General features: G+C 35.3%; 1 protein-coding gene across 1 annotated transcript; it reads right to left on the reverse strand.

Annotated features, from left to right (window-relative positions):
- Nucleotides 1-2,071: 2,071 nt before the first annotated feature.
- Nucleotides 2,072-14,071, reverse strand: LOC129260379 (cardioacceleratory peptide receptor-like). The gene is made up of 2 exons (XM_064100064.1): nt 13,632-14,071; nt 2,072-7,129 (listed from the first exon to the last, which is right to left on the reverse strand). The coding sequence occupies exon 2, from the start codon at nt 7,072-7,074 to the stop codon at nt 5,827-5,829; it is 1,248 nt and encodes a 415-aa protein (XP_063956134.1). The 5' UTR covers nt 7,075-7,129; nt 13,632-14,071; the 3' UTR covers nt 2,072-5,826.
- Nucleotides 14,072-14,551: the final 480 nt, after the last annotated feature.

The raw sequence follows: 14,551 nt of genomic DNA on the forward strand, positions 1-14,551 counted from the left end.
GATAGTCATAATAAAAATAATGATAATAAAGTATGTATAATGGTTAGATATTAATATCAATGATAATAATGATTGTAATTATCATCATGATAATAATGACAGTTACTGTACTGACTGTCAATGATTGTAGTTACATTGGTATGCACTTCTTTATAAAATGAAAAATGAATTATGAAATTCAACCATGGAGTTTCTACCTCCATGAGCCTTGATCACGCGCAATTAATATTTCATACATCAATAGTCCACATTATCATAATTTTTTTCTTCATCTTCTCCATTTTAAAAACATGAAAACATAATCATATGAATCCCTGTTTATACATTATCATGAGTATATATATTGTTCACCCTTGGCAATTCCATGACATCAATCACATTAAAGTGATCGCCTGCTCTACATTTACATGATATCAATGTTTGAATCATTAACCAATGTTTAAACCGATTAGACATTAGGAAAAACGCATTCTCTGTTATTATATCATCGAGTGTGTACAGGAAATACACTTGCCCATAATTATGTATTGTTTCAAGTGTGAACATGGAATATGTAATTGGATTACTTAATAATGGTGATCACAGACGTTGTTCCAATTCTACCTATCATGCTTAGTCTTTCGTAAAGGGGTAATAGGAAAAAACACAAAATGTATTTCAAGAGTCTTGTTAAGAGTGCATTGTCATTCTTATAAGTTTCCAGACATGCCTTGAACACAGCTATAAAACCCGCAACTATACTGTATTAATAGTAATAATGCATTAGTAAATATGACTACAGAGCAGCATGCTTAGGGTAAATGGTCAAACCGACAGAGGTTAATCAATCTAGCCTTACAGCTAATGGTGGTAGCAGTTTTTGGACTAAGTATTTAATCTTTCGTAGAAGTGATGATGACTGAAAGTAACATAATTGTTACCATGTGGTAATACTATCGGGAGCTTTAGTATTTGTAGCAATAGAAGGGTGTTTTGTTTAATACAGTAGCAGCAGCATTTACTAAAGTGATTGTGGCAGTTGTGGTCGTAGTAGCAGCAACAGTAGCAGCAGCAGAAGTAATATAAATATTCTTCTTCGTCGTCCAGTAATAGTAATAGGATAAGCAGTTGTAGTGGTATCACAAGCAGTAGTAGCATCTGTAGTAGTAGTAGTAGTATAGTAGTGGTAATAGTAAGAGTAGTAGTAGTAGTAGTAGTAGTAGTAGTAGTAGTAGTAGTAGTAGTAGTAGTGATAATATCAGTAGTAGTAGTAGTATAGTAGTAGTAGAAGTAGTAGTAGTTGTAGTATTAGTAGTAGTAGTAGTAGTAGTAGAAGCAGAATAAGCAGAAGTAAAGTAGTAGTACTGGTAGTAGGAGGAGTGGTAATTGTAGTAGTAGTTACATTAATATTAGCAGTATAAATAGAAATTAAAATCGAAATAGTAGTAAACAACTTTACATTATCCATTTTCATCGTCGTTATTGCATTAGAAGGAAAGTCAGCGTAATCCTTTTATCAATAGTATCATCAGCCATAAATATATAGAGGGACTTCATTTTACAAGAATCAAAGAGATAGGATGTACCACTAATGAAAATAAACCCTATCATATATGACACAATGTACAATAAAATATTGATAAATTACAGTAAGCACAATGCAATCCGAAATACCTGCAATAAATCTATTAAAATCAGTGAATATGGTTTCTTCGAGATATGTACATACATGCATCTTCCCTTCTCTTTAATACTACAATAATAAGAGCAGGGAAATACAAAAGCTCTTCCATATAAATCCATAAATACATATGAGAGGATTAAAATGTCATTTTTATGTAAGCACGAATAACTGCAGGGGTGATAGCAGCAGGGAAGCAGAATTAATTTTCGTTATACAAGTGGCCGAAGTAGCAATGATACTGCAAAGTACTATCGATGGAATCTGTCGTAAAATGTTGAGATTTCTAGGTAGGTTTAGTGTTTCTTCTCCTAGTAGTAATAATATGGTACCAAAAGTAGAGCGCAGATTGGTATATATGCAAATGGTAACACCACTATATAATTTATTTTTTTTGTTATTATTGTGATTATCATCATCATCATTATTAATATTATTATCATTATTACCTGTAGTAGTAGCAGGAGCAGCAGCAGTAGTAGTAGACATATTAACTGAAAAAACCCCATTCGAACTGTAAAAGTAAAAGCCATAAACCCACCAGCAACCACAGCAGAGGAGGTAGTAGTAGTTACTGTAGAACTCGTCGTACTAGTACCCATGACAGTGTTAGAATTATAATTAATCATTTCATATCAGTAACTGAAGCGTTAGTACTTGGAGTAATATAAGTAGAAGTAGGCGTACTAGTAGTAACGGTACTTATAGAAGCACCAGCAGTAGTGGTAGTAACAGCAGCAGCAGGAGTAGTAGTGATAGAGTAGTAGTAAAATAGCACAGGTAGCATTAGTAGAAGCAGTAAATGTAGTGTTAGCAGCAGAAGTATCAGCAGTGGTAGTAGTGGTGGTGGTGGTGGTAGTAGCAGTAGCAGTATTGTTTCTGAGCGAAGTTTTGGGGGGATTTGAACCATTGAAAACGCACGATAGATTGCCGTCCTAAAGCTTGGTTTCGAACGTTTCGGCGCCAATGGTAGTGCTATTATTTCCGGTATTGGACATCGTATCATTAATCTATTTTCCTGTTACTATCGTCACTACAGTGTTTTGTCTTTCAATGTTTTGTCTTTGGAATGTTTTGTCTTTGGAAGTAATCATGCTTTTTGCCGCACCGTGGTTAGGCATCGGAAATTATTTCTGTAAAATAACGAACAGACTTAATTTCTAGGGTTTTGAATCTAATTCTTTATCTTTATTGAGGATAGAGTGATATGATAATAACAACACACTCTTAAAATTTTTGGCAACATATCCAACTCTGGGTAGCTTTCAACCAATACTGTGTAGTTTTCACCCAAATAAACACATTATTGGTTTTAAAACTACCCAGAATTGGATAAAGTTTTAACCAATTGTTGTGTAGACAGTATGTTGCCCAACATTTTTAAGAGTGTTACATTTATCAACTTGATAGTCCTAGTACATCGTAATAACCAAATATGAAGTGACTGCAAAAAATAAAATCATGGTGATTATGGTAATTGCTGAATATTTTTTTGTTGTTGCCGAATAAATATTTTCACTAGAAGTATAAGTCGCTTCATTAGTAGCGGTAGTGGTGAAATTATTAGTAAGATCAGTAGGAGCGGCAACAGCAGCTGAATTTTAGTAGTCATGGTAGTGGCAATGACAGCAGTAATTATAATGTTAGCAGTATGTACAGCAATAGTAGGAGTGGTAATAGTAGTAGCCATGAAAGAAGTATGAAACCATAATAACACACGAAAGGAAAATGCATTTACTTCTTGCAAAATCTCATCAAAAACAATATTGCACGTGTAAATAGTTTGCATGTTAAGTGAATGCATTGTGTTTAGAGCATTCGCGGCTTTCATGTCGCTTTTCAAATAGTTTTAATCCTAGTAGCGAGCAGTAGTAGCAGTTGCATAAGAAGTAGAGAAAAAGTACAAGTAGTCTAAACATTTCTTGTTGTGGTAGTAGAGATGATAGTAATAGTAGAAGTAGCAATAGTAGAAGTAGAAGTACGTATTTTAATAGTAGTATATATAAAAGGTTTAGTAGTAAAAGTAGTAGTTGCACATGTAGGAGTAGTAGTGGTGGTGGTGGTGGTGGTAGTATTAGTAGTAGTAGTAGTAGTGGTAGTAGTAGTAGTAGTAGTAGAAGAAGTAGTAGTAGAAATGTAAACAAAGGAGGTGGTACTTGTACCTCTTGCTGTGTTGTTGTTTTGGCTGTGGTGATGGTAGTAGTAGTAATAGTAGTAGTAGAAGTAATAGTAGTAGTAGTATTAGTAGTAATAGTTGTAGTAGTAATAGTAGCATTACTGGTAGTAGTGATAGTAGTAGTAGTAGTAGTAGTAGTAGCAGTAGTAGTAGTAGTAGTAGTAGTAGTGGTAGTAGCGGTAGTAGTAGTAGTAGTAGTATAAGAAGTAGTAATAGAAATGCAAACAAAAGATGTGGTACTTGTACCTCTTGTTGTGTTGTTGTTTTGGCTGTGGTGATGGTAGTAGTAGTAGTAGTAGTAATAGTAGTAGTAGTAGTAGTAGTATTAGTATTAGTAGTAGTAGTAGTAGTAGTAGTAGAAGTAATAGTTGTAGTAGTAATAGTAGCATTACTGGTAGTAGTGATAGTAGTAGTAGTAGCAGTAGTAGTAGTAGTAGTAGTAGTAGTAGTAGTAGTAGTAGTAGTAGTAGTAGTAGTAGAGTAGTAGTATTAGTGGGATAATTAGCAAGAGGAGGGGATTTAGAAATCTCTGGTCGCAAGATTAATCGGTGGTTTAAGGACGTTCCACAGTTAAAGTGAAATCCATGTCATTTTCACCAAACTTTGCACATAGATACTTTAGAACCTTAATATTTGAAATATGCAAAAATTAACATAGGTCCATGTGCTTGATTTTTTGCTATAGAGCTTCAAAGTTCACCCAAATTGATGTTCTTAAGAATTGCGCATTCAAAAGAATTTGGTATTTTTAGACCGCCCAAGATTACTACAATGAGTTTAAACCTCCATTACTCATTCAGAATACATGAAAAAGTCATCAAATTTCGCAAGAGAGTTAATAATTGTATCGTTAGAATGGAGAATCTATTAATAGTGCTATTTGTTTGCAATTTTAAGTTTAACAGCACTGTCAGTTCTTAAAAAGGCGTAAAAGATAACAAAATCCCAATGTAAAAAATGTAAAATTTCAGTAACAAACTACAAAAGTACAATAAATGCTGCACTTTATTCAAAATGCATGTCATTTTCACCAACTTTTGCAGAGTTGTAGAGGAAGGTATACCTAAGAGGTACAAACATTAAAAAATAGGGGTTCATGTGCTTGTTTTTAAACTATCAGCATTTTTATTAGAGCAAATGTGCTTTTTAAAACACCAACAATGGGCCGAATGCTTAGTATCTATGTGAAGAAAAAATCAAAACCACTCTACCATTTATTCAAAATCGGGCTAATATTCGTGATTCTTGGCAGCACTGCAGAGTAAAGTATTTTGAAATTGTAGAGAATATTTTTTTGAATGGTCCATGGAATAATTAATTTTTTTAGCTTCATGAAATAACGCATCGGATCTGCAGTTAAAGTGCAGAAGATGAGAAAAATCAGCTCATACCCGCAGCTAATTAATCACCTGTTCATCCATTGTGACGTAAGCGCGCAGAGTGTAAACTATGCGCAGATCATAATGCGCACAAATATAACTGTGGAACGTCCTTAACTCGTAATATTTTGTCTAGCTGTCATGGAACAGGATTTTTCTGGAGGACTAACAGGGGAAATTGGATGCATTTTAGGTCACTGTTGTTCCAAATTGCTTTATTTAAATGTAAATGAACCCCGACACGCTTTCATTTGACTGTTCCAGGCATGGACATCAATGTTCTAGGGTAGGATCGTTCATCCATCTTTACAAACCAATCGAAAGTTAATACAGTCCAGTGTCAAATTATGTTATAGCATTTTACTAAATCACCTTCTTTCCTATTTTGTACGGATTTTTATTCTACTGAATACACTGCTAGGTGTAAAAATTTCACTTCATTATTTATGATCTAGTGTACCCCTTTTGTAGGGACCTTCAACATAGGCAGAGGCCTAATTGTACTACAAACATTGCACTAAAATTTGCTGGATCTTTTGATCACTTGATTTATTTAGCTCGATGTACAGCCTCCCATCATGTGTATGGACTATCCATAGCATCTCACCCATTCACTCAGTCCTTCCAAGTCCGCCATGACCATCACGATCCTTGCTAACAGGTATAACCCTCGTAGAGGGTGCCTCAGTTACGCGTGTGATCATCGAGGACTCGCCATGTATCTTCGTGAATTCCGTGCGCGAGTTTGAAGAGGAAAAGCGGACTGAGTATCGGTTATAATAACCTCCTTCATTATTCCCTCGCGCACAGCAGCATAAAAAACGGTTCACTGTCAGGCGAAATTCTTTCCAACACCTTTGCGATGTGTTAAAGTACAAGAAAATGTACGGATTTGTGGCGGAATTCGCCACAGCAAACAAGCCAAAGAAGGCATTTACTACCCCATTTATCGGATTAGATCTAAAAGTGGCTAACATTTCAACTACGAAGTAAGGCGCTCCACAGAGAACAAAAAAGAAAATAATAACGACACTCATCTTTAGTGTCTTGCTTTTTGCTTTGGTAAGAGTAGTACCAGAGGCATTGCGATTCAGTTCGATTTTGTTCTTCTTGCTAGCTCTTTTTGATCGTTTACCGGATGTCTCATGGGCCTTGTCCCATATCTTCTTTGATATGCGTAGGTATGCAAATGTAATGACAAGGAACGGTATGAGAAAGGTGATGACTGCAATGTACACGATGTAAGCCATACGGTGCCAAGCTGGGAGTGTTCGGAACAACGATCCACATCGGGGTTTGCCTCTGCGAATCATCTCTTCCCAGACGTAGAACTGTGGAAGGGCCAAGATGCCTGCTATTCCCCAAGATATTACCACCAGTTTCCAGGCAATGAAGAATTCTTTGAGGGGTTGTAGGACAGCTTGATGTCGATCAATGGCCATGAGGGCCAGCATGTTAGCCGATGATATGAGGGATGCACCTTGAAGGTACATTACAAGCTTACACATGAAATTCCCTGCCTCCCATGTAGGGGACATCACTATGAGAGCCGTAGGGAGGATTGAGAAGAAACAAACTGACATATCCGCACTCGCTATTCCGAGGACGATGGTGTTCACCCGAGATTTTCTTCTGCGATTCAGGCACATCCATATCATGACCATAGTATTTCCTAATACACCAAATCCAAACATTACCCACAAGCTGATGATTTGTATGGTTCGCGCTAAATCTCTTTGACCTGATGTAGATTCTGTATCCATGTTTATTGTAGTGTTAGTCATTGCTGTGGTATCAACCTCACTCCACTCGGTGTACTCCATACCTGCAGAAGGTGGGGTCATTCTCAATGTAGACATTGCGTAGTTAGTCAGGTGCTCTGGGGTAACTTGTAAACTTTAGGTTGCGTAGTATCTGTAGAAAAAAGGGAAAACAAATGAAAATTGAATTAAGCTTATCATCTATTACAATTATTTTACAATATGACGCCATTTTCACGGGGTGCACTGACTTTTTGCAAAGGTTAAGCAATGACGCGAATGTTAAAAAAAAAGAAACTGGCTTATCCGACATTTTACTTTAAGTAACAAACGTGCGCAAACGTACGCTTAAAATAAATGTTAGGAAGCGTTTCCAGTTATTTGCGAGGGTCGTTTGGAGTTGCTTTTTGTTTTGAGTGGTTGTAATTTAAAGAAAAAATTCTTCGAAATAAAAAAAACTATCTAAAAGACTCTTCTTCTGAATGAAAAGCGAATCCAAACGACCTCCGAAGAATTGGCGAAGCTTCCGAGCATACAAAGCTCATGTTTTTTTTTTTCACTATTGTCGCATAACATACGAATATTGAACTAACAATTTTTTTTTACTTTTGCGCCATTGCAAACATTCGGAAATGTTCTTAACGCCTGTGAAAATGGCGTCCTACCAATATAATCACACACATCCCCCGCGCACCCTCACACATACGCACGGACCCACACGCACGTTGGCACACACATACTAATATCTATAAAATCGAATGAGTAATTGTCTGCAAATAGCCTTTGTTATTTGATTCGTAAGTCTTGATATGCTGGATATGACTCCATGAAAACGGATACAAATTTAACAGTTCAGGTCAGATCTAGTAATTCAGATCAGCTAAAATATATTGCATATAATTTCAAACATCCATACGATGTAGCTTGGCAACAAATTACTCAGCAACATTTTGTCACAATTCGTTCTAAGGGATACAGATGATAATACCACATTCTGACATTTTAGCTCATTATTATACTATTATTTTCATTATGGATTTCGATGTTCATGATATCATTATGGCACGAGTAACTTTAAAAAATTCAGTCACACATTATTCATAGAATGATGAGTAATTGAGATAAATACTTGATGAGTTCACTGAGTTGTGAACGCGGCAATACTCGTTATGATGTGAATAAAAGAAAGAGGGGGAAATATGGAACTATATCCAGACACATTGGGTGGATGCCTTAGGCGTCTTATCTAAAGGGAGTACATGAAAGCAAATAATCTATCACGAAGAGGATTTACAGGACAGAATCCCTGATCACTGGAAGATAGAAATTCTGAAGCAAAGACAAACAATAGGAAAGGAAAAATAAGAAACATGACACCTTGATGTGAGCAGAGGGAACAGACTGTTCACTCATGGGTTCAATTGTTTTCTTGTCTTTCTAGCAGAAGAATTCGGAATGAAAAATAGCTCTTCCGATCTTGTAACGCCATACTAATTGGATATTCACAAGACCTTCAAAATGAGGGAATGAGATGAAGATAAATGATCACATGTTCAAAATGGGCCTGCTTACCTTAATTGTCACAATTTGTCACTTTTGGGGTTTTTTGTGTTTGAATGTGAAATTGTTCTTGCATATGTGTATATTCATCATGAGTCGGAATGATTGATTACACGAATTCTGTTAGATAGCAGTGTCGTCGTGTCTTAAAGACTGGCTCTACCTAAACATTGTTTTGATAATGATTGTCTCTAGGTAACAATATATTTAACACAATTGTATTTCATCAAATAGAAATAATAATATTTTTTGTGATTTTAGAGGGGACCTTAAGCCGTCGGTCCTCTGGTTGCTTGCTTACAAGCATTCATGCTTTCTTAGCAATCAGGTAAAAAAATCACCACCAATCAATCAAAAAAAAAAATAGAATGTAATAGCAAAACAATAACCGTTCATCAAATTGACTGCGATAATGAATTTGTATTATAATACACTTTTCGTTTGATTCTTTTGATGAAAACAAGCAAATGAAAATAAAACAGATGGCCACAATTTACCGGCCCGTGTGATGCATCAAATATGTATTCAAAGACGTAACGAGTAATCATATTTTCTGCTAAAAAGACAAACATAAATTAAACCTAATCATGCCATAGCGAGGAAAATAAATTGAATTTCGTTGTATGTTTTTCTTTATGAAACACGTCCGAGAGCAATACCTAATATTCATTAAACAATATATATTAAACACACACACACATGTGAAGTCTGATGTGTAGGCGTTTGATAATTCATTTACCATATCTTGATGGCTTCGATTTAATAGGAGGCCAATACATTTTTTGAAAAACTAATCATGTTCACTTGTAAAGCCTTTGCCTGCGTACACATTTTGCTTCTTTATTCTACGTTTCAATATAGGTAAAATTTGTTGTAAGGGTTTGTTTTAATTGACTATCAGATTTAGCTCTAATATTACAGGTGCGGTTTAGCGTCCTCAGCAAAAGCCTCTGGGTATCTGACCGCAACGATCAAATTATACAGCGAACCCCAACACAAACTTTTCTGCAATAAGTACATGTATATAATGTCTAAACGTACAAAATCAATTTTCTACGAATATTGACTTCAACCTGAAATTAAATTATTTTACCTCTATTAGAGGCGGCCTTAATAATACCCAAATATTCCTTCCCAATAAATATTCAGACATAAAAATTGTGGTTTATATTAAACCACAATTTTTTTTGTTTTCAGAGTCACCGAATCTTACCCTTTCCGAATCTTATTTAATATACTGTAATTCATTATGTTGCTGGAAACCAAATTGATACATAATAAAGCGTCAGGGGAGAAACAGTAAAAAAGGAGAGTATGGAGGTGGGAGGGAGAGAGGAACAGGTACGGAGATAGAGGGAGAAAGATAGGCAAAATGAGACAGATATAAAGAGGGGGGTGTATGTGCTATTGGTGTGAATATTAACACCACATGCCATTAATTCCCGTCGCCCTACAGCAAACAAACACACTTCCGTGGAAAAACCGATTGGCTATTTATAAATAATTTGAAACACTTATCCCTACGATATACATAGATTTAAGTTCGATGTTTGTATTACATTCATTGTTATGTTTAGATATCTTTGATAAATAATTTGATACTGTTTACGTACACTATTAATCGTGAACCAAACCAGATCAAATCAAACATACACAAGCATTCACACACTGTCCATTAATGTTTGTCGAACCGTATGACCCTCTCGCAAGATTGAATTGTTTTTAAACTAATATTGTAGAAACTAGCGAAGCTGCATCACATTCCAAATAACGGTTATTATTCTATTTCCCTTTTTTATATACAGGTCACAGCCATTCATGAAATCAGTAGCAGCGACTGATATATAACTCTAGAAACATATTGTACAATTGGTCTATTTTATTGCTACATTTACTAGCATTCACTCACGTGTTGCATTGTGAACGAATGCTATCATGTTTACATTTTCGCATGGTGATAATCTCCCGTTTACCCAATATATAGTTAGCTTTAAAAATATATTGACGAATGTTAACTTTAAGGACTTAACACATGACACCCGTTGATATATTTAATGATGTTTAAAAATGCTGACACTTCTTTATATTTGCATGAAGTCGGTGTAATTATATTTTAGTCTAGATACATTTCATGCATATTTCCTGCAACCTGGTTGCATATCTCCAATCATATTTCACTCTACACCATCCACAGCCTCCCATTATATGATAAGGAATTATTATTCAGCCAGTGTATTGATATACAAATAAACCATCGTAAGGCGGAGACGGTAACCCCATCTCAATATTACATCTAATCTAATGACGTCCCCTAAATTCTGCTATGCCGAACACATCCAAATATTTAGACGTTATATATGCGTGCAATTGACCTGAGCCGAGTATTTATGGAGATAATATAAAAACATATTTCACTCCATGCTGACATGTAATTGAGTCTATTGACCGCATGGGGGAACTGTTTTTGTATAGGTAATGTCCAGAAAAAATATGGAGTTGTGGTGACTGATCCTTTACGATCCGTGCAATGTTACTGTTAACTTTTATTTTTTTCTTAACAAAATCATTATTTAAGCATTTATTGCGAAATATCATAAGGCCGTAAGATGTTAAGAGGTCCCATGCTAACCGGTTTAATACGACCATAATATATATCAGTTAACGATTCGATCACCTGATATACCCAGTCTCAATTTCGGTCATTTCAAAGAGAGGCACATGGAAATTGCCTTGTGACATGATTTCAGCTTCAGCCATGTATATAATTCATTATCTCACAAAACCACAACAAGATGTCACTTTAATACCTTTATTGAATGCCCCAATTTTCTCGGATTACATAGAACATTTTCCCCTGGATTCGAATGTGAAGTACAGCTGCATTTATGTCGGCTGTCATAGCTACATGGCAATACGAATCATTTTTAATTATATGATCATAAAAAAAGAATGGAAATACATCAAGATTTGTAAAACTGATGATTCGGGGTAACATCTAAACAACTTTTATAGATAAAAATGTATCATTCCGGTCATCTAATTCCATGCATACTGTTGTTACTATAAAAAATCTTATAAACAAAATAGAATGGTTACACTTTGTATTGTGATGTACAACTTCCAGATTCATCGGAGACATGTTAAGATGATTTATGAAAGCTATAATACTGCGCTAAATACGATTAAATTATAATAGTAAACAAAATAAAAAGTATGAAGATTTGTGTCAAGAGATGGATGACAACAATTTTAAGAACTAAATGTGTTTTTTTCACTTTGCTACCTCTGCGATAGATTAACAGTGGAAACGGTTTAAGGGTATCCTTTTTTTATTCAGTTCTTATCTATATACTTTTTTAATGCGAATCCCTCGTTTAACAAGTTTTCGTTCACTTTATGTGGGTGTATTGGCGGATTATTTCATGCCCATCCCTTTCCTTCGTATTCCTGAAAAGAAATGCTACGTCCTAGTTCATATTTCTTGATAAAAAAATCCACAAAAGGTAATATTGCACGCCCATTGCTACAATAATTAATATTTGCATATGAACATAGTGACGTGTGACTTTATTGGAAGCTTAGAAATTCATAATGATCCTATACGCATAATGTGATGGAACCAAATGTGCATCGATAAGCGATGATATAACAGATCTCATATAACACATATCAGTACAGAAGCCTTGGGCTTAAGGAAAGTCGATCTATTTCATGTTATTTATAGTTATTTATGGTATTTGAAGTATTGCATTTCTTCTTTACTTCTCTATCTAAAACTGATGGAAAGTTCAAGACAGGGAGAGAGGGGGAGGGGCACCTCATAGAGAACAATTTCTAGACTACTATAGCTAGATGGGGAATTGGGAAAAGACGAAGACATAAAGACGATCTTCAATGATATAAGTTGAATAATATATAGTGAGCCATTACTATTATCATGCCGCATTCTCAATAAAAATACGAGACTTCAAAGAACCTATGGAAAAAAATGATTTCAGACCTAAATGAAATTTGAATGATAAAAAAAAAACCGAGACTATTTGGATATCTTAGAATGATGATCGTTTACACAATCGTTGTCTTCACTGTCAATATTTACTAGTGACGGTGCGGGCATGCACACATGTTATATCGAAGAGATTATGAGTATTAAACAGCAGGCTAAAAATGACTTAGAAAAAGTAGATGAGAGAGAAACTGCAGAAGTGTAGCTTTATAGTGTCAATCATTATTCATTTAATGTCAACTATTAAAGCAACCACCCGTGGTATAAATGAAAAAGGTGTTACCATTTTTGGTCTGTCAATATCAACAGATGGGCTAGAGCTATATCCTGTTAGAGAAATATGGTTCTCGATGCCTAGACCCTTATGAGCAATCATAATCAATTTGTCTGAATAGCAATTATGGTTATCTTCGATACACCATGAAGATATAATCATGATGGCGATGTCGATAATAACCAACATCTTAAACATTAACATATCATTAATACTAACACCAAAGCTATACGATATGCTTCTGTTATTACTAGTGTTTCTTCCAATACTATACTACTACGACTACTTCTACTACTATGAAGTAGTCGTCTACTTCTAATAAATTACCAAATAAATGCAAAACAATACGCCTTGAATTTACAAACCACATCAAATGGCGTGATTTCGTTGAGTTTAATGACGAAAAAGAGGTACCATTAAAACAAAAATTAAAATATGAAAACGACGTATTTTTACCTCGCTAGAAAGATTTCGAATTGTTATATATTAGAAAACAGATTGGAATCAGGTACAAATGTATATATTGTGTAGGTTTACAAGTCCACTATAAAAGAATATAATGCAAATTACCATGATCGTGGCATTTACCATCGACTAACTTATCAAGACCTTGGATTGTGGTTAAAACTGTCCCGTCCCAACTGAAATCAAATATTCATAACAAAAACGGCCAAACATTCTTCTTTTCATTCGTTTTGTTTTTTAAATCGATTTTATAGTAGACCATCAATTGATTGGCCCCATGGTACTAAAACTTTGGAAGGGCATACGTTGAATCAGGCATTGAGAAACCATCGGATTTAGAGAAATACGAACCTCTTGGCCTGGTGTTCAACAATGGCCTGGGGAACTGTGACTCAAACAAGAGATATCGCAGGAAATACTCCAAGCAAATCACGAGCAATTGAACGATGTGAACAGCGCTTTGGGGTCCATTTCCCGAGGAGTTGTTTTAAATTCCACAAAGAAAAAACTCGAGTTCCACAGGAAATTCCGCTTCTTCACACACCGAATACATCCATTTACCGTGAAGCCAACCACCCAAACTATTCGGTTTCACGCAGGATTGAGAGTGAGAGGAAAACTCGGCGATACTCGGTGGGGAAATCAATCCAACGAAACCAAAAGATGAGAGTGGGCCAAACCAACCAATACAACCCGACAATGATTGGGGAGTTGTGTAGGCAGACAGGAGTAAGAGAAAGAGATAGAGAGTATCGGAGAAGCTGCGTGTGTGCGAGTTTTGTAATGTGTGTACGTATTAAGTGCGTGTTTGTGTGACTCCACTCCAAGTCAGTGTTTGCTCCGGGTTGAGTGGTGGAGAAGGACCACATGGGGCGGGCTCTAGGCTGTCAATCATGTGATGGTCACATCACAATGGAGAACCAGAGCATTGAGCTCAAACATCTCATCTAAAGAAGATGTGTACATTGTATACGTAATACAATTTAGCAGTCATTCATAAGGTGCTACATATATATGGACAAAATTATATTCCTTAAATAAAGAAATATGGAGCAAAGAAAGAGCTACATACATTTTATTTAACCTATCAAACTAGACTGAAAGATATATGATAACTAAAGGGAATCTTCACCATGACGAAAGCTTATTGAACAATTACCAAAGAAAGTAATTAAAAAAAAATATTGGTGGAGGCGTAAGGAAAACCATTAAATCTAAAAATATTAAAAATATTTATTAGAATTTTATATTTTTTAATCATCTTCCACAAT

This window comes from Lytechinus pictus, chromosome 5, assembly GCF_037042905.1.
Source record: "Lytechinus pictus isolate F3 Inbred chromosome 5, Lp3.0, whole genome shotgun sequence".
In the NCBI taxonomy this organism is placed as follows: domain Eukaryota; kingdom Metazoa; phylum Echinodermata; class Echinoidea; order Temnopleuroida; family Toxopneustidae; genus Lytechinus; species Lytechinus pictus.

Coding starts and splice junctions, on each gene's coding strand:
- LOC129260379 (XM_064100064.1), bottom strand. CDS start 7,074: ATGTCTACATTGAGAATGACCCCACCTTCTGCAGGTATGGAGTACACC.